This window comes from Ceratotherium simum, chromosome 39 (genome assembly GCF_057802395.1).
Source record: "Ceratotherium simum simum isolate JZ-2026a chromosome 39, ASM5780239v1, whole genome shotgun sequence".
Classification (NCBI taxonomy): domain Eukaryota; kingdom Metazoa; phylum Chordata; class Mammalia; order Perissodactyla; family Rhinocerotidae; genus Ceratotherium; species Ceratotherium simum.
In genome coordinates this window covers 16,111,717-16,125,738 of record NC_141938.1, presented here as the reverse complement: position 1 = coordinate 16,125,738, position 14,022 = coordinate 16,111,717, and the positions used below count along the sequence as shown (strand labels likewise).

Sequence of the window (14,022 nt, the reverse complement as noted above, 5' to 3'; positions counted from 1 at the left end):
TCGAGACCCTCAGGGAGTTCGGTGCGGGGTGACCCCACTTCCCAGCCTGCTGGAGGGCGGGCAGAGGGGGACAGATGGGGAGGGCTCACTCCTCCGCCTCCAGGAAGGTCTCCAGGTTTGAGCCTTGTTGGGACCATTGGGGAGGGATTTTCCCAGAGGCCTTTGCGGTTGACGTCCGAGGGAAGATGGGGCCGAGGAGCCCAGGTGGGGTCTGACGGTCTCTCTTGCCGCCCCCAGGTTTCCGCGAACACGTGAATGAGCCGGATGCCAGCCGCTGCTCCCCGGCGCCCAGCCTGAGAAGGAGGCGCTGCCCGCCCGCCTGCCCGCCGCTGGCATGCCCGGCCAGCCCTCGGCCTGAGCCCGGCGGCCCCCGCCCCCGCCCCCCGCCACCCTGCACTGCCCCGGCTCCCCCGAGGCCCCCACACTGCAGTGCGGCCGGGCCCCCTCCCCGCAGGGGCCGCCCCCCTCCGGTGCCCGGGGCGGCCCGGCCCGCAGGGTCATGAAGCTGCAGGCCGTGATGGAGACGCTCCTGCAGCGGCAGCAGCGGGCGCGCCAGGAGCTGGAGGCCCGGCAGCCACCGCCCGAGCCCCCCGCCGGCCCCCCGGCCCGCGCCCGGGCCGCCCCGGACGAGGACAGAGAGCCCGAGAGCGCACGGATGCAGCGGGCACAGATGGCCGCGCTGGCCGCCATGCGGGCCGCCGCCGCGGGCCTCGGACACCCACCCAGCCCCAGTGGCTCCGAGGACGGGCCCCTCGGCTCAGAGGACGAGGACGCGGCCCGGGAGGGGGCACCAGGCTCACCCGCCCCGCCCGGCCGAGGCAGGGAGGCGCCAGGACACGCCGAGGGCGACAGGCACTTCGAGGATGTGGGCTCCGATGACGACCTGTGAGTCAGGGGTCCGCAGGCTACACAGACTGAGCAAGCGTTTATTGAGCGCTTACTGTATACTGGGCAGCTCAAGCCTCTGGGGACAGGGCCATAAAGGAAGGATAGAACGTGTGCCCTCCTGCTGACCGCCAAGGGCAATGCCATCCTTTAGAACTTTCTGGATGATGATGGACATGTCTTCCGTCTGTACCGTCTAGTTGGGGAGCCACCAGTCACACTGGCTGTTGGGCACTTGAGATGTGGCCGGTGCGGCCAGCGGTCTGAGTTTGTAGCTTTATTTCATCTTAATTTACATGGAACCAGCCCCATGTGGCTGGTGGTCCCCGTGGCCCGGCGAGGCCTCAGCAGATTCGGGGGCAGGTAAAGTCCGTGGCCCGCATGGGAGCTGCCCACAGTGGCCGTCGGTTGACCCACCCGGGTACCGTGCAGGCTGAGCCGGGCGCTGGCGATACCCGGTGGGATCTTTTTGGGAGGACCTTTAACAAGGAGAAGCGGGGAGACACGGGCTGTGATGGGGGGGGGCTGTGGAGGAAATAGAGCAGAGGTGCGGGGAGGAGGTCGGCTGTGGAGAATGGTGGGCAGAGGTGACAGTCCCTGGGAGGGCGAGGGGAGCTGGAACGGCATGCCTGGTGGAGGGAACAGCCCGAGCAAAGGCTCTGAGGCGGGAGCCGGGTTGGCGTTTTCAGGGCCGAGCGAGGAGGCCTGTGTGGTGGAGGGAGAGGCGTGGGCGGAGGCGGGGTTGGCAGCCGGGCAGGGGCTGAGGTTTATGCTGAAGGGGCAGCGGGGGGTGCTCTCCCGGGCTGTTTGGGAACGAGAGTGTGGCCCGGCCTGGCCCCGAGCAGCCAGTGCTGACAGGCCCTCTGGGCAGCCGGGGCAGGTGGTCAGAGAGGGAACCCGAGGCGAGGCCGGGGCGAGCTGGCGCCGTCTCTCCTCACCTGTGCTCTCTGCCCGCCCCAGGAAGCAGAGATGGGAGGAGGAGGAGGAGGAGGAGGAGCTGGAGGAAGACCTGGGAGACGAGGAGGAGGAGGAGGAGGAGGAAGAGGAGGAGGACTACGAGGACGAGGAGGGGCTCGGCCCCCCCGGCGCCGCCGGCCTGGGCCCCGCGGCCCTGTTCCCCCGCAAGGCGCAGCTGCCCCAGGCCTTCCGCGGCGACGGCGGGGCCCGCGCGCTGGGTGGCCTGGAGCGGGCCGGAGCTGGCCCGGCACCGCCGGGAGGGGCTGCCCACGTGGCACCCCAGCTGCAGCCGCCCGACCACGGGGACTGGACGTACGAGGAGCAGTTCAAGCAGGTGGGCTGCGCGCGGCACGGGGGCGTCGGGGGTGCTGCTGGGGTCCTTCCAGCCGGACGGCCGGGCGTCTGATTGCGACCCAGGGGTGGGACGGGCCGGCCGGTAAGTGCACGAGTGCGTGGCTGCCAGCCGGGGGGGGGAGGTTTCGGGGGTCCACCGAGCAGGCAGAGCGAGGAGAGGGGTTCTGAGTGAGGGGACGCCCCGGCTGGCCCGAGGGGGGGCTGGCCTGGAGCCCGTTGGTTGGGGCTGGGCGGCTGGTGTGAGCAGGGGCGGCCACGTCGGTGTGGACGGTGTGGACAGACCGCCTGCCGGCAGCCTCCCGGGGCTCCGCGGGCGGGGAGGAAGCGGGGCCATCCTGGTGCCTTCCCCGCGGGCGGCCGGGGCAGAGGAAGTGGCCGGGCGGGGAGCCTTTGAAGTGGGGCCGCGCGGAGCCGGGCAGATGGAAACCAGATGGCGGCCGCCCGGCCGGCCGGGCTCGCATTCCAGCCCGCGGCCAGCTGGGCCGGCCCGACCTCCGGGAGCGGCCGGCGGGGACCTGGCCTTAGCTGGGCTTTGGGGGCTGCGGACGCGCCAGCGGGGGCGCGGGAGGTGGTCCCTGGGGCCGCTGGCCTCCCCGGCCACCGGGTGGGGCCCCTCAGCCTGACGAAGCCCGTCGGAAATCAGACAAAGTGTAGCAACTGGACCCACGACCGAGGGAACGAGCCAAGGGCTGGGGTGTAGGGACGATGGACGGACGGGGCGGGGGGGAGGGTGCCCGCGAGGCCCGAGGCGGGAGCCAAGCTTCGAGGAACGGGAGGGACGGCTGATCCCCCGCCTGCCCGTCTGCCCCAAGCTGCCCAGGCGTCTGGGGCTGGGTGCGGCGGCCTGGCCTCCCGCCGGGGCCTGGCTCGCGGATGGCGGTGCCGACGGCTGGAATGACAGCCAGCAGGCGTCACCTCTGAGGGGCGTGGTCGGCCGCGCCCCACGCGTGGCCTGGGCTGCCCCCTCCAGGCCGGGGGGCTGTGACCCTCTGGGAGGCCGGAGCCAGACGACACCCCCGGCCTCGAAGGGTCACGGCCGGGTCTGGGAAGAGGGACAAGGCCTCGCGACCCTCGTGGGGTCAGAGACTGACAGGAACCCCGGCCCCGCCCAGCGGCCCCAGCTCCCGGGGCCCGATGCCAGGCCAGGTGGGGACGAGGGGTCACATGCTCGGACCCCAGAGCCCCCTCGGCACGTCGGGAACAAAGGGCCTTGGGAGCATGTTGTCCACTTATCAGGACACGATGATGATGTCTCAGGGACACCCAGAGTCGGGGCTCGGGTGGGGAAACTGAGGCAAGAGGGGGCCGAGCCTGTAGGAGAAGGAGCCAGGGGCACAGAGGAACAGTGTAGCTGGCAGAAGGAACAGCCGTGCAAAGGCCCTGGGGTAGAACTGGCCTCCACCTGTGTGTGGGGTCCGGGCGCTGCAGGGCCAGGTCTGGCGGGGAGTGGAGGGGATTCCCAGAGGCGGGGGGCCGGGGAGCTCATGGGCAGGTGAGGATCTTCCCAGCCTGGCTGTGGCGGGTCCAGCTGGCCCGGCACCTGTGCAGCCAGTGTCAACAGTGGCCTGGGCCCAGCCGGCCCGGCAGATGTGGGGCTGTGTTGACTCTGGCGCCCGCCCCACCCCCTTCCTGGCACGTGGCAGCCGGGCCGGCCGGCCGCCCACTTGGCACCATCTCGGCTTCTTCCTCTCGGTCTTGGCAGGGCCCGGGGCTGCCTTCCGCCCACAAACCCTCGACAGCCGCGAGATTCCACCGTCGGCCACGGGTCTGGGGGGCAGCCAGGCTGGGGAGGGGCCAGGGCGGCGGGCTCCCGGCCACGGAATCTTTCCTTGAAAACCCGGAACCTCGCCGCCGGGGGCCCAGGCCGTGCGCTGGTGGAGGCCACGCATCCGGAGCCCCTGGCAGGGGATCGGGGTGCGTCACGGGCGGTAATTAGGATCTCAGCCTCCTGGCGTCCGATGTGGCATCCTGGTGACCCCGTGGCGGCTTCCTGTCACCGACACCGCCACGCCTGGGCTCCAGAAAGGGCCACTGTGGGTTCTAAACCGGCAGACTCTTAATCCCAGGTCTTCAGCCGCTTGAGGATTCGAATCCTTAGTCTCAACAACTCAAATAAACGTTGAGGTCTCTTTTAACAGCTTTATGGATGTGAAGTTAACACAGCACGTAATTCATCCCTTGAAAGTGTGCAGTTCACTGGTTTTCGGTACATTTACAGAGTTACGTGGCCGTCGTCAGTTAATTATAGAACGTTTTCATCACCTCAAAAATAGACCTTTTTAAATGTACCCTTTACATTTACCCTTTAGCCAAATGTGCCTTGTAACCATTATCCCCCCAACCAACCCCCCTCCTCCCCAGCCCCTGACAACCAGGAACCCACGTTCTGTCTGTGGATGTGCCCGTTCTGGACACTTCACATCAATGGGATCACACGCCGTGTGTCCTTCTGTGTCTGGTTCTCTCACTGAGCGTCGTGTGTTCAGGGTCCATCCACGGTGTGGCTGTGTCAGGGCCTCACTCCTCTTCATGGCTGAGTAATACTCCAGTGTGTGGGTGGACACTGGGGTTGTATCCACCTTTGTCTGTTGTGAGTCATGTTACCGTGCACACGCATGCACAAGTCTGTGTGGGGACGTGTTTCCCGTTTTCTTGGGCCCACGCCTGGGAGTGAAATTGCTGGGTCCGGTAGTGACTCTCTTTCCCCTTTTGAGGACCTGCTGGCTGTCGTCCGCAGCGGCTGCCCCGTTTCACCTTCCCGCCCGCCGTGCACAGGGACTCCGGCTTCTCCGGAGCCGACACCTGTGATTCTGACTCCCGACTCCAGCATCTGGCGGTGCGGCCTGGCGTCTCACTGTGGGTTCGATTTGCGTTAAATGTCGGGAGATTTTCCTTGCTTCCCGGGGCGGTGTCCGCTCTCCACGTAACTTGTCAACGAGCCCAGCAATGTAGAGGTGACAGTTCTGGATAATATTTGTCACCCACCTTCGTGCCACCAGCAGTGTGAGGGTCTCCTGCGTGTCTCGTGCACCCTCACTGGATCCCATGGGGAGGATCGCCTCCGTTGTGCAGATGGGGAAACCGAGGCACGGAGTGGTCCAATCACGTGGTCACAGGGGAAGGTGTCAGAGCTATGATTTTTTTTTTTTTTTTTGCTGAGGAAGATTGGCCCGGAGCTAACATCTGTGCCCACCTTCCTCTATTTTATATGTGGGACGCCTGCCACAGCATGGCTTGATTAGCGGTGTGTAGGTTCACACCCAGGATCCAAACTCTCGAATCCCGGGCCACCAAAGCAGAGCGCATGAACTTAACCACTATGCCACCGCACCAGTCCAGAGCTGGGATTTGACCCCAGGGTGCGCTGGGTGAGGGGCAGGGGGGCGAGCCCTAGGGCCAGGGGGCCGCTGGCCGTGGGGTTTGGGGGAGCCTGGTGGCCGCTCTGAGCCTGTTTCCTTCGTCTGAAATGGAGGTGGCTGGTCTGGGGCCTGAACACACGTGGGCGCTCGGTGGGGCTCTGGGCCCGAGGCTGCCTGTCCTCGCCTTGGATCCTGCCTGCCCCCTCCCAGGCCCCCGGGGCTCATTTTGTTCCCATGGGTGTCCTGCTCTGTCCCAACATGTGTGGCCCTGGAAGTGGGTTTGGGCAACTCAGAGACGTCCGCCCCCAGAGGCTGGGGTCCCGTTTTATTTTGTTTCTCGTCCTTTCAGCTCATGTAGATTTTTGGTTTTTTTTTTTTTTTTTTTTGCTGAGGAAGATTAGTCCTGAGCTAACATGTGTGCCAGTCATCCTCTATTTTATATGTGGGTCATCCACCACAGCGTGGCTGATGAGTGGTATAGGTCTGCATCAGGGATCCGAACCCACGAACCCGGGCTGCTGAAGCAGAGCACACTGGACTTAACCACTATACCACCAGGCCGGCCCTAGATTTTTTTAATTATGGAAAATACACTCCTAGACGTTTTTAAGTCCATTTTTGATTGCAAAGGTGACACTTGACACCGTTCTCGTAGAGAGAAGAGATGGAGCTTTCCAACCAGCCCCCGCCCTCACCTGGCTGGCATCGGCTGTGGGTTTCCCAGGCCTTTCTCTGTCCATTTACGCACAGAAATGTGACATTATCAGCCAGTGCCTGTTGTATAGAATGTTCCAATCGCCTGGTTCTCGGCAGGCTGGGGCCAACACCAGCCCACTGGTCTGTTCTCTCTGCTGTGTCCCTGTTGTAGGCGATACCGCCGTGAACATCTTTGGGCTCAGGAGAGTTCCCCCGGGGCAGTGTGTGCTGAGGATGGGGAGCCGGAATTGCTGGGCTCAGGGAGGAGGTGGCAGGTGTCTTCCTCCTGCCTGGGAGCCCCCCAGGCTTGGGGGAGCCAGAGCTGGACACAGGCACTCCCAGCCCTGAGAGGAAGGGGGTTGAGGAAAAGGCTGCCAGGAGGAACGGGCTTTGCGGCTGGGGCTTTGTGGGATATGTAAGAGTTCACAGATGGACAGAGAAGGATAGGGTTTGCATCTTGGAATGGTGTGGCTGGAGCATAAAGAAGGATGGGCAGAACATCAGGGGAAACCAAAGGTGGGCTCAGAAGGGGGCCTTGGCAGGGTTTGGAGCTGGGGGGAGAGAGATGCTGGGAGCACCCTTCAGGGGTCCATGATCCAGCGGGACTGGAAGGGGCCAGCACTACAGAGGGGCTGTGAGACCAGGAGAGAAGGGTGAGAATTCTTCCGGTGGAAGAGTGTTCTGGGCAGAGGGCACGGCCTGGGTTCTGAGCCCGGCAACCTTCAGCTGATGCACCTGGGACAGGGCAGCCGGGGACCTGGCCCCGTGGGTCCCGTGGGCCAGCTCGGGCGCCAGGCGTCTTCCTGGGGCCCCGGGAGCCGGGCCGTGTGCAAGGGGAGGGGTGGGGTGTCGGGAAGCCCCCCAGGAGCCCGGCCCACCCCTCCCGGGGCAGCGCCCGCCTCATCAAAGGCTCTGTGGCTGCTGGCGTGGAGCCAGCCGGGCCGTGGCGGGCGTGGGGGGGGGGCCTGCCCGCCAGCCCCTGGCACCGTGCCCCCGCCCGTGCCAGCCCTGGAGCCACACTGACTCAGCCGGAAGAGCCTTATCTGGCCTCCGCGCCACCACCCAGTCACACCGTGGGGTCACCGCCACTGTGGCCTGGCCCCAAGCCTGCCGCCCGCTCCCCACCCCGGGGGCCGCTGCCAAGCGCCCGGCCCGCCCCACGCTCTCTAATCACACACACGGCCGCGGGAGGGCACGGTGCTGGCGAGCCACGTGGGGCCCGGCCCGCTGACGTGGGGTGCGTGTGAGCGGCCCGTGGGTGTAGGGGCGTGGTGGGCGGGCACGTGGTCCCCGTGGGCTGGCGGGTCCCTCGTGTGTTGGGGTCTCTGTTCCCCAGGGCCAGGGCTCCGGGGCATCCTGAGAGGCTCCATAGGTGTCTGTAGCCCATGCGTGTGCTGGCGCCGTGGCCCTCGTGTGTGCGTCCACGTGCACATTCTGGGGCCACGTGGAGCATCTGTGGCGCCGGCTCGTGCATCCCCGTGTCCGACGTGTTTGTGTACCCCCACATGTGCACCACGTCACCTGTCTTGTGTGGATGTGTCCTGAGTGTGTCCTGGGGTCTGGACACACGAGTGGTTAGGGCCCGTGCATCCCCAAGCATGTTGATGCCAGCGCCGTGCACGCTCCGTGTGTCCCTGTGTGACGGGGTGACGGTCCTCTGTGGCTGTTTTGTTTGCACGTGGCTGTGTGCGTGGGGATCTGCAAGCACATGCGTGTGTGAGTGCGTGTGCACAGCCGTCTCCCACATGTACCCGTGTGTGAGCTTTGCGTGCCCACCACCCGGCCCGCGGGCTCCCCGTGCCCTGTGGAGCGTGAGGTCGCGGAGGGGCCCGTTAACCATTAGCCGGAAAGTCGTGTTGTCCCCGTCAGTGGTTCGAGTCGGCCGGCCCGGGCACAGGTCAGCTGCCGCGCCTGCCGGCCATGGGTCCCGGAGCCACGTTTCTTTCTCTTTTTTTTTTTTTTTCATAATTTTATTTATTTATTTTTTTTCCCCCAAAGCCCCAGTAGATAGTTGTCTGTCACAGCTGCACATCCCTCTAGTTGCTGTACGTGGGACGCGGCCTCAGCACGGCCGGAGAAGCGGTGCGTCGGTGCGCACCCGGGATCCGAACCCAGGCAGCCAGCAGCGGAGCGCGCGCACCTAACTGCTAAGCCACGGGGCCGGCCCAAGGAGCCACGTTTCTGATGCAGCCGTGGAGCCCCGAGATGCGAACGGGGCCTCAGGGGTGGTGGGGGCCCCGCCGCCGGCCTCTGTTCCTTCTTCCCCTCACTCGCCGCTGTGTGATCCTGGGCAGAGATGCGCCCTCTCTGATCAAGAGGGGACGCCGGGCAGGCTCAGCCCCCTCTGTGCCTCGATTTCCCCTGCTGACTCAGAGACCCTTCAGCTCCCTAAGTTTTCTGGCCCCAGAGCCAGCACCACCCGTGGCGACTTGGGGGGGCATCCGCCTGTCTGTCTGTGACAGCCCAGCTCCCCCATTTACAGACACCCTCGCCCGCGGGGTAGCGCTCCCAGCCGGGTCAGGGGCACAGCCGGGGTGCCGCGGGCAGGTGGGCACGCGCAGGGGCGGGGCGCAGACCGCCCCTTCTCAGCTCGCCCGGCCACGCGCAGCCAGAGGACAATTGGGGGTCACGGGGTTAAACGGTAACCAATCTGGCTATTGAAGGCCCCGGCGCGTACGCGGCCTGGCCCCGCGGTCAGGGCTGGCGGGGGTCTCGAGGGGCCAGGGTTGGGGGCGGGGAGGGCACAGTCAGCCCGCCCACCCGTCACCCCGGGGGCCTCGGGGACACATGCCCGCCCTCCCAGACGATGACAGAGGGACAAGTATAAACCCGCCTTCCAGGAGGAAACCTCTCGGGGGTGCATAGTGTCCCCCAAAACTCACGTCCGCCTGGAACCTCGGAACGGGACCTCGTTTGGAAATGGGGTCTTTGTAGACATGGTCGGTTAAGACGAGGCCGCCGTGGAGTGGGGGGGCGCCTGAGTCCAATGACTGGTGTCCCTATGAGAAGAGGACAGACAGACGCAGGGCAGGGGCCATGTGGAGATGGAGGGACAGCCGGGGGTGACGCGACCACAAGCCCAGGACGCCGGGGCCCCCAGAGGCTGGGAGGGGCAGGATGTACCCTCCCCGGGAGCCTCCGGGGGGAGCGCGGCCCTGCCACACGGGGATCTTGGAGGTCCGGCCTCCAGAACCGGGAGAGGATGCGCCCCTGTTCTCAGCCCTCCCCCGGCTGTTGTGACGGCCGCCCCAGGAATGGGGGTGACGGGCCCTGACCCTCAGGCCTGGCAACACCAGGCGGGGTCTCAGGGAGCCACAGGCACAGGACGGGGGGCCCCGACCCTGGCCGGCCGCGGACCCTCCTTTGGGGAGCGATTTGGGGCAGATGGCCAGGCTGTGCACCTGCGCGCGTGTGTGTCTGAGCCTGGTCCTTCCACACGCATCTGTGGAGCGCCTGCTGTGTACGAGCCCCTGCTCTTGTCACGGGGACGCCTCTGTGAGCCAAGCAGACGGAAGTGGCTGCCCTCGTGGCCGCGTGGCGGTGGGGGTGTGGGGCCCAGTGGGCTGGGCGGGCACGGCGGCCGAGGGCGGGCCGTCTGGGGCCATTATCTGCGGCGAGCGAGGGCGTGTCTGTGTTTGTGCGTCTGAGTCTGGGTGGACGGGCGTGTCTGCGTGTGCTGGAGACCACGTCTGTGGGGGGGGGCGGGCCTGCAGGGCCGTGAGCGCATGCGGGGTGGGGGTGGGGTTGTATGTCCAGACGGGTGCGAGGGTCTGTGTGCTGGCCGTGGGGCGGACGCGTGTCCACGGCCACGTAGAGGTCCACGTGGGGGGCCGAGGTCAGGGGGTTTCTGTCGGGGGGGGTGTCCGAGGGGATGTGGGCGAGTCTTTCTAGCGTCTCTGGGGGTGGGTCTGGCATCTCTGTCCAGGCGGGCGTGGCCGTCGGTCCCCGTGCGTGGCTGAGCTGTGTTATTTTCTCTTTCTGCCCCCGGGGAGGGGTCTCTGAGGGCCCCTGTGGCCACCCCCGCATCTGCCCTGTTAGGTTGTATCCCCGAGCCCCCCCAACATAGGGTCCTGAACCCATTGCTGCAAATGTGGGTCTCCTGGGCTTGTGACATCCCACCCGGGGGGCACCTGCCCAGCCCCGAGGGGTCCCCACTGTGGACGGGTGGGGGCTGGCTGTCCCCCTTCTGTTCTTCCTTTCATCTCCCCTTTTATGACCAGCCACCCAGATTCTTCCCCGGGACTCAGGCCAGGCTGGGGTTGTCTGATGGAGGCAGGGGGCAGCCGGGCGCTGGAACTGGTGTGACCCGCCGAGGTCACCGTGCTTCTCTCTGGGGGAACCGGGGCTGGAGCCCGGGCCGCGTCCGTGTCCCCGGGTCCCCTGGTTTCTGTTTCTGCCGCCCCGTCGCCCCGTAATTCCTCCTCAGCCACCTTTCTCCCAGGAGCAGTGGGCGGCCCCTGACCTGGCTGACACCCCACCCCGCCTCCCTGCCCCCTCCGGCCGGTCCACGCGCCCGCGGACGGGGTGCGCGGTTCTTGGAAAGGAAGTGGGGCCTGAAGTCACCTCTGGGGTTGTTCGTTTCTTTGACGTTGTTACCGTCCAGTGGGGCAGAGCCAGCTGAACTGGGGTGCACATTGAAGCTCTGCCCTCCGTCCCCCATGCCGGCCGCTTGTAACACCCTCTCCTGGGCCTCAGTTTCCCCGTCTGTAAAGCGGGGGCAGCATGAGTGAGCGCCGGCTGTTGCCATTTTGTTGTTGTTAATTACCGTGGACCAAGTGTCATGGTGGGGAAGGACAGGACATGGGGGGCGCCAGCTGTGTGTCCGCCCAGGGCCGCCCATCTCCCTCCTCCTCCTTCCCCTACACGGGGAGGTGGGGTGTTCCAGGAGAGGGTCCCCCTCCTGCAGATCCTGTCCCCTGCCCTCGGCCCGGGGTCTGGCAGAGGCTTCTGTGGGGGAGCCAGCGGGGACCCCAGGCCTTGAGCCCCCGGGACTCCTTCTCCTGTCCCCTGGGTGGGAGGCGGCAGGTGGGCGGCAGCCCCCTTCCTTCCTGCTCTGTCCGCAGCTGCCCTGGGACGGCGGGTGCTGTGGCAGCCTGACTGCACTTCTGTTCAGAGCACCCGGGCTGGGAGCGATGGGGACCTCACTCCCAGCCAGGCAGATCTTTCCGAACAGCTCCAGCCGCTGGGAGAGTCCCTTTCGGCACTTTCCGGGGTGCCTGGGGCTCGTCTGCAGGCAACTGGGCTCTTCCTTCTAGGGGACACCCCGGGGTGGGACTTCTAATTCCGGGTGCCAGGCCCCAGGCGCAGCCCTTGGACCCCGCGGCCAAGTGGGAGCGCGAGACATATCGTGCGTGGGTCTTGGGGTCCTGGGACCCCATACAAAATGCCCCGAGAGCAGCGTGGATGTCAGCTTTGTAATTGCTTGGGGGAGAGAACATTCTGGATTCTTGGCTTTCCGGCCCTGAAGTGTCTGCCGGGGGAGCGCCAGGCGCAGGCAGGGTCCCTCCCCTACCCCACAAGGCTCCGACGTGGCCCTGGCACCGTGTGGTCTCTCCAGAGGCGCCCAGGGGCTCGGTCCTGGGCTCGAGTCTGGCTCTGGGGTTCTCTCTCAGGGAAGCGGGCCCCGCGTGGCTCGTGGTCGGCTCAGGGCCGGGCCAGTGTGGGGGGGCTCCCAGGAGGACTGGAGGCCCGGATATTTGGGTGTCATTTGCATTCTGCCCGGGACACCTGCCTCCTCGTACTGTCTTCCTAGAAGTGTCCCCGCTGCCCTCGTCCTGGGTGCATCGTCGGTGTCGGGCCTGCTGGTTCCGCCATGGGCCTCAGTTTCCCCAGCTGCGACATGGGGCTGGTGGGTGACCGGCCTTGTCCTGACACCACAGTCGTCCCTCCTGCCCCCTAACCCCCCATCTTCATGGGGCCGGACCCTCCTCCCTGCATGGTTGGCCCCCACCATTCCCTCATCCCCCGTGGATGCCCAGGTGCACCCCGCCCACCCATGCATGAGAGGACGGAGGTTTCAGGTTGGCTCTGGTCCCACGAAGGCCCGACCTGGACAGGGGAAGAGCTGGGCGGGGCCCTTCCCTGGAACTCCGCCATCCAGAAATCCAGAGAGAAGCACCTTTGAGCGTTGGCTTCGTGGCCCGGCTTTCGTGGCCCAGCCTTTGTGGTCCAGCCTTCGTGGCCCTGCCTTTGTGGTCCAGCCTCCATGGCCCGGCCTTTGTGGTCCAGCCTCCGGGTGCAGCCTCCGTGGTCCAGCCTTCGTGGCCTGGCTTTCGTGGCCCAGCCTTTGTGGTCCGGCTTTCGTGGCCCAGCCTTTGTGGCCCAGCCTTGCGGCCTGGCTTTTGTGGCCCAGTCTTCTTAGCTCGTCTCCAGCGCTTTTTATTAATATCTGCGCCGTGGGTGGGGTGTTGTGTCTTCTCAGACGGGGACACATGCTGGGCGGGGGGTGGCCGAGCAGACAGATGTTTCGGCCCTGCCCAGAATCACTTCCCCAATTTCCTGCGAGCCCAGGGGGCCCCTCGCATCTGTGTGGAGGAGGCCGCCGCCTGGAGCACTGACGGGAAACGAAAGGGCCGCGTGTCCGGCGGGCGGGGGTGCCCCCGGGGGTCAGGTGCACCGGAGGGCGACCCGTTGGAAGAGGCTGAGGTCGCACGAGGGCATGGATTAAGCCCCTGCTGTATGCAGGCAGCAACAGGAGAGCCTGCCCTTCCCTGATCCTGCTCCCTGGCGCCTTCATTTGATCCGCCGTCTCCCGCCGGCCCCGGTCTCTCTAGCAGGCTGCGTCCCCGGTGTCCAGCACAGGCCTTGGTATACAGAAGGCGCTCAATAGTGGCTGCACAATGGATGGGCCAGAGGCAGCCCTCACTCTCCTTCCACCTCCTCCGCGCTGTGTCCTGGGAGTTTCCAGAACAGAGAAAAACCTCAAATGCAAACCCTCCGGGTACCCAGCCGGCCTCCTGAGGCCAAGTCCTTGCTGCCCCGCAGAGCTGGGAGAGAGGACCACGCGCCCCAACTCCCACGATGGGTAAACTGAGGCCGGGAGCACAGACAGAGAAGGTTCCACACTCCAGGTCTTTCCCCACCAACCGACCTCCTCCCGAAGCCTCCGAGCGCCCTTCTGTGTTCATTTATTGTCCATCTGTCTGTCTGTTCGTCCCTGCTCTGGGCACCCTGCAGGGAGGGGACGAGACTGGCCTCGAGGCTCAGCTCTGCCGTTTCTGAGCTGCCTGACCTCGGGTGAGGGGCGCACACTTGGGGCCACGTCCCGCCCCGCCTCCTGCAGCATGAAAAACAGCGGATGAGGCGCTTAGCAGGTCATGGGCGCCCCACCAGCGCCGGACGTGAGACTGGTCACCACGGGGGCACAGAGCTCTCCGCCAGCCTCAGTTTCCCCGAGTGCGGAGTGGGCGCGGGGGGATGGGGGGCCGCGCGGAGCCGCCCGCCCTCCCCCGGCAGCCGTGGGCGTTTCTGTGAATGGGGGAGGCCGGCGGCCCCCAGGGACAGGCTCCCGGCCCACCTGGGCCGGCAACGGCCGCGAGCGCTGAGTCATCTCTGGTGGCGCGAGGGGCCCCTCCGCCCACTAATGGGAGTGGGGGCTTTATCGGCGGGTGGGCGGGCCCGGCCGTCAGCTGGGCCGAGATGGAGGCCGGCGGAGGACGGGCCCCAGGGGGCAGGGGACCCAGTGTGTTCTCTCCTCCCTCCCTTCCTTGGTGAGCGCCTGCTGTATACCAGGAGCCGTGCCTGGCACCCTCAGACCCCAGTCCTGCCCTCG

General features: G+C 66.3%; 1 protein-coding gene across 6 annotated transcripts in view; it reads left to right on the top strand.

Annotated features, from left to right (window-relative positions):
• ARID3A (AT-rich interaction domain 3A) overlaps positions 1-14,022 on the top strand; it is a 34,703-nt gene that overhangs the window by 3,449 nt on the left and 17,232 nt on the right. For all 6 annotated transcript variants that reach the window (XM_087425912.1, XM_087425913.1, XM_087425915.1 and 3 more), the window contains exons 2-3: positions 238-885; positions 1,846-2,176. In XM_087425912.1, coding sequence (XP_087282038.1) covers positions 500-885; positions 1,846-2,176 — 717 coding nt within the window. In that variant the 5' untranslated portion in view covers positions 238-499. The remainder of the gene's footprint in view (positions 1-237; positions 886-1,845; positions 2,177-14,022) is intronic.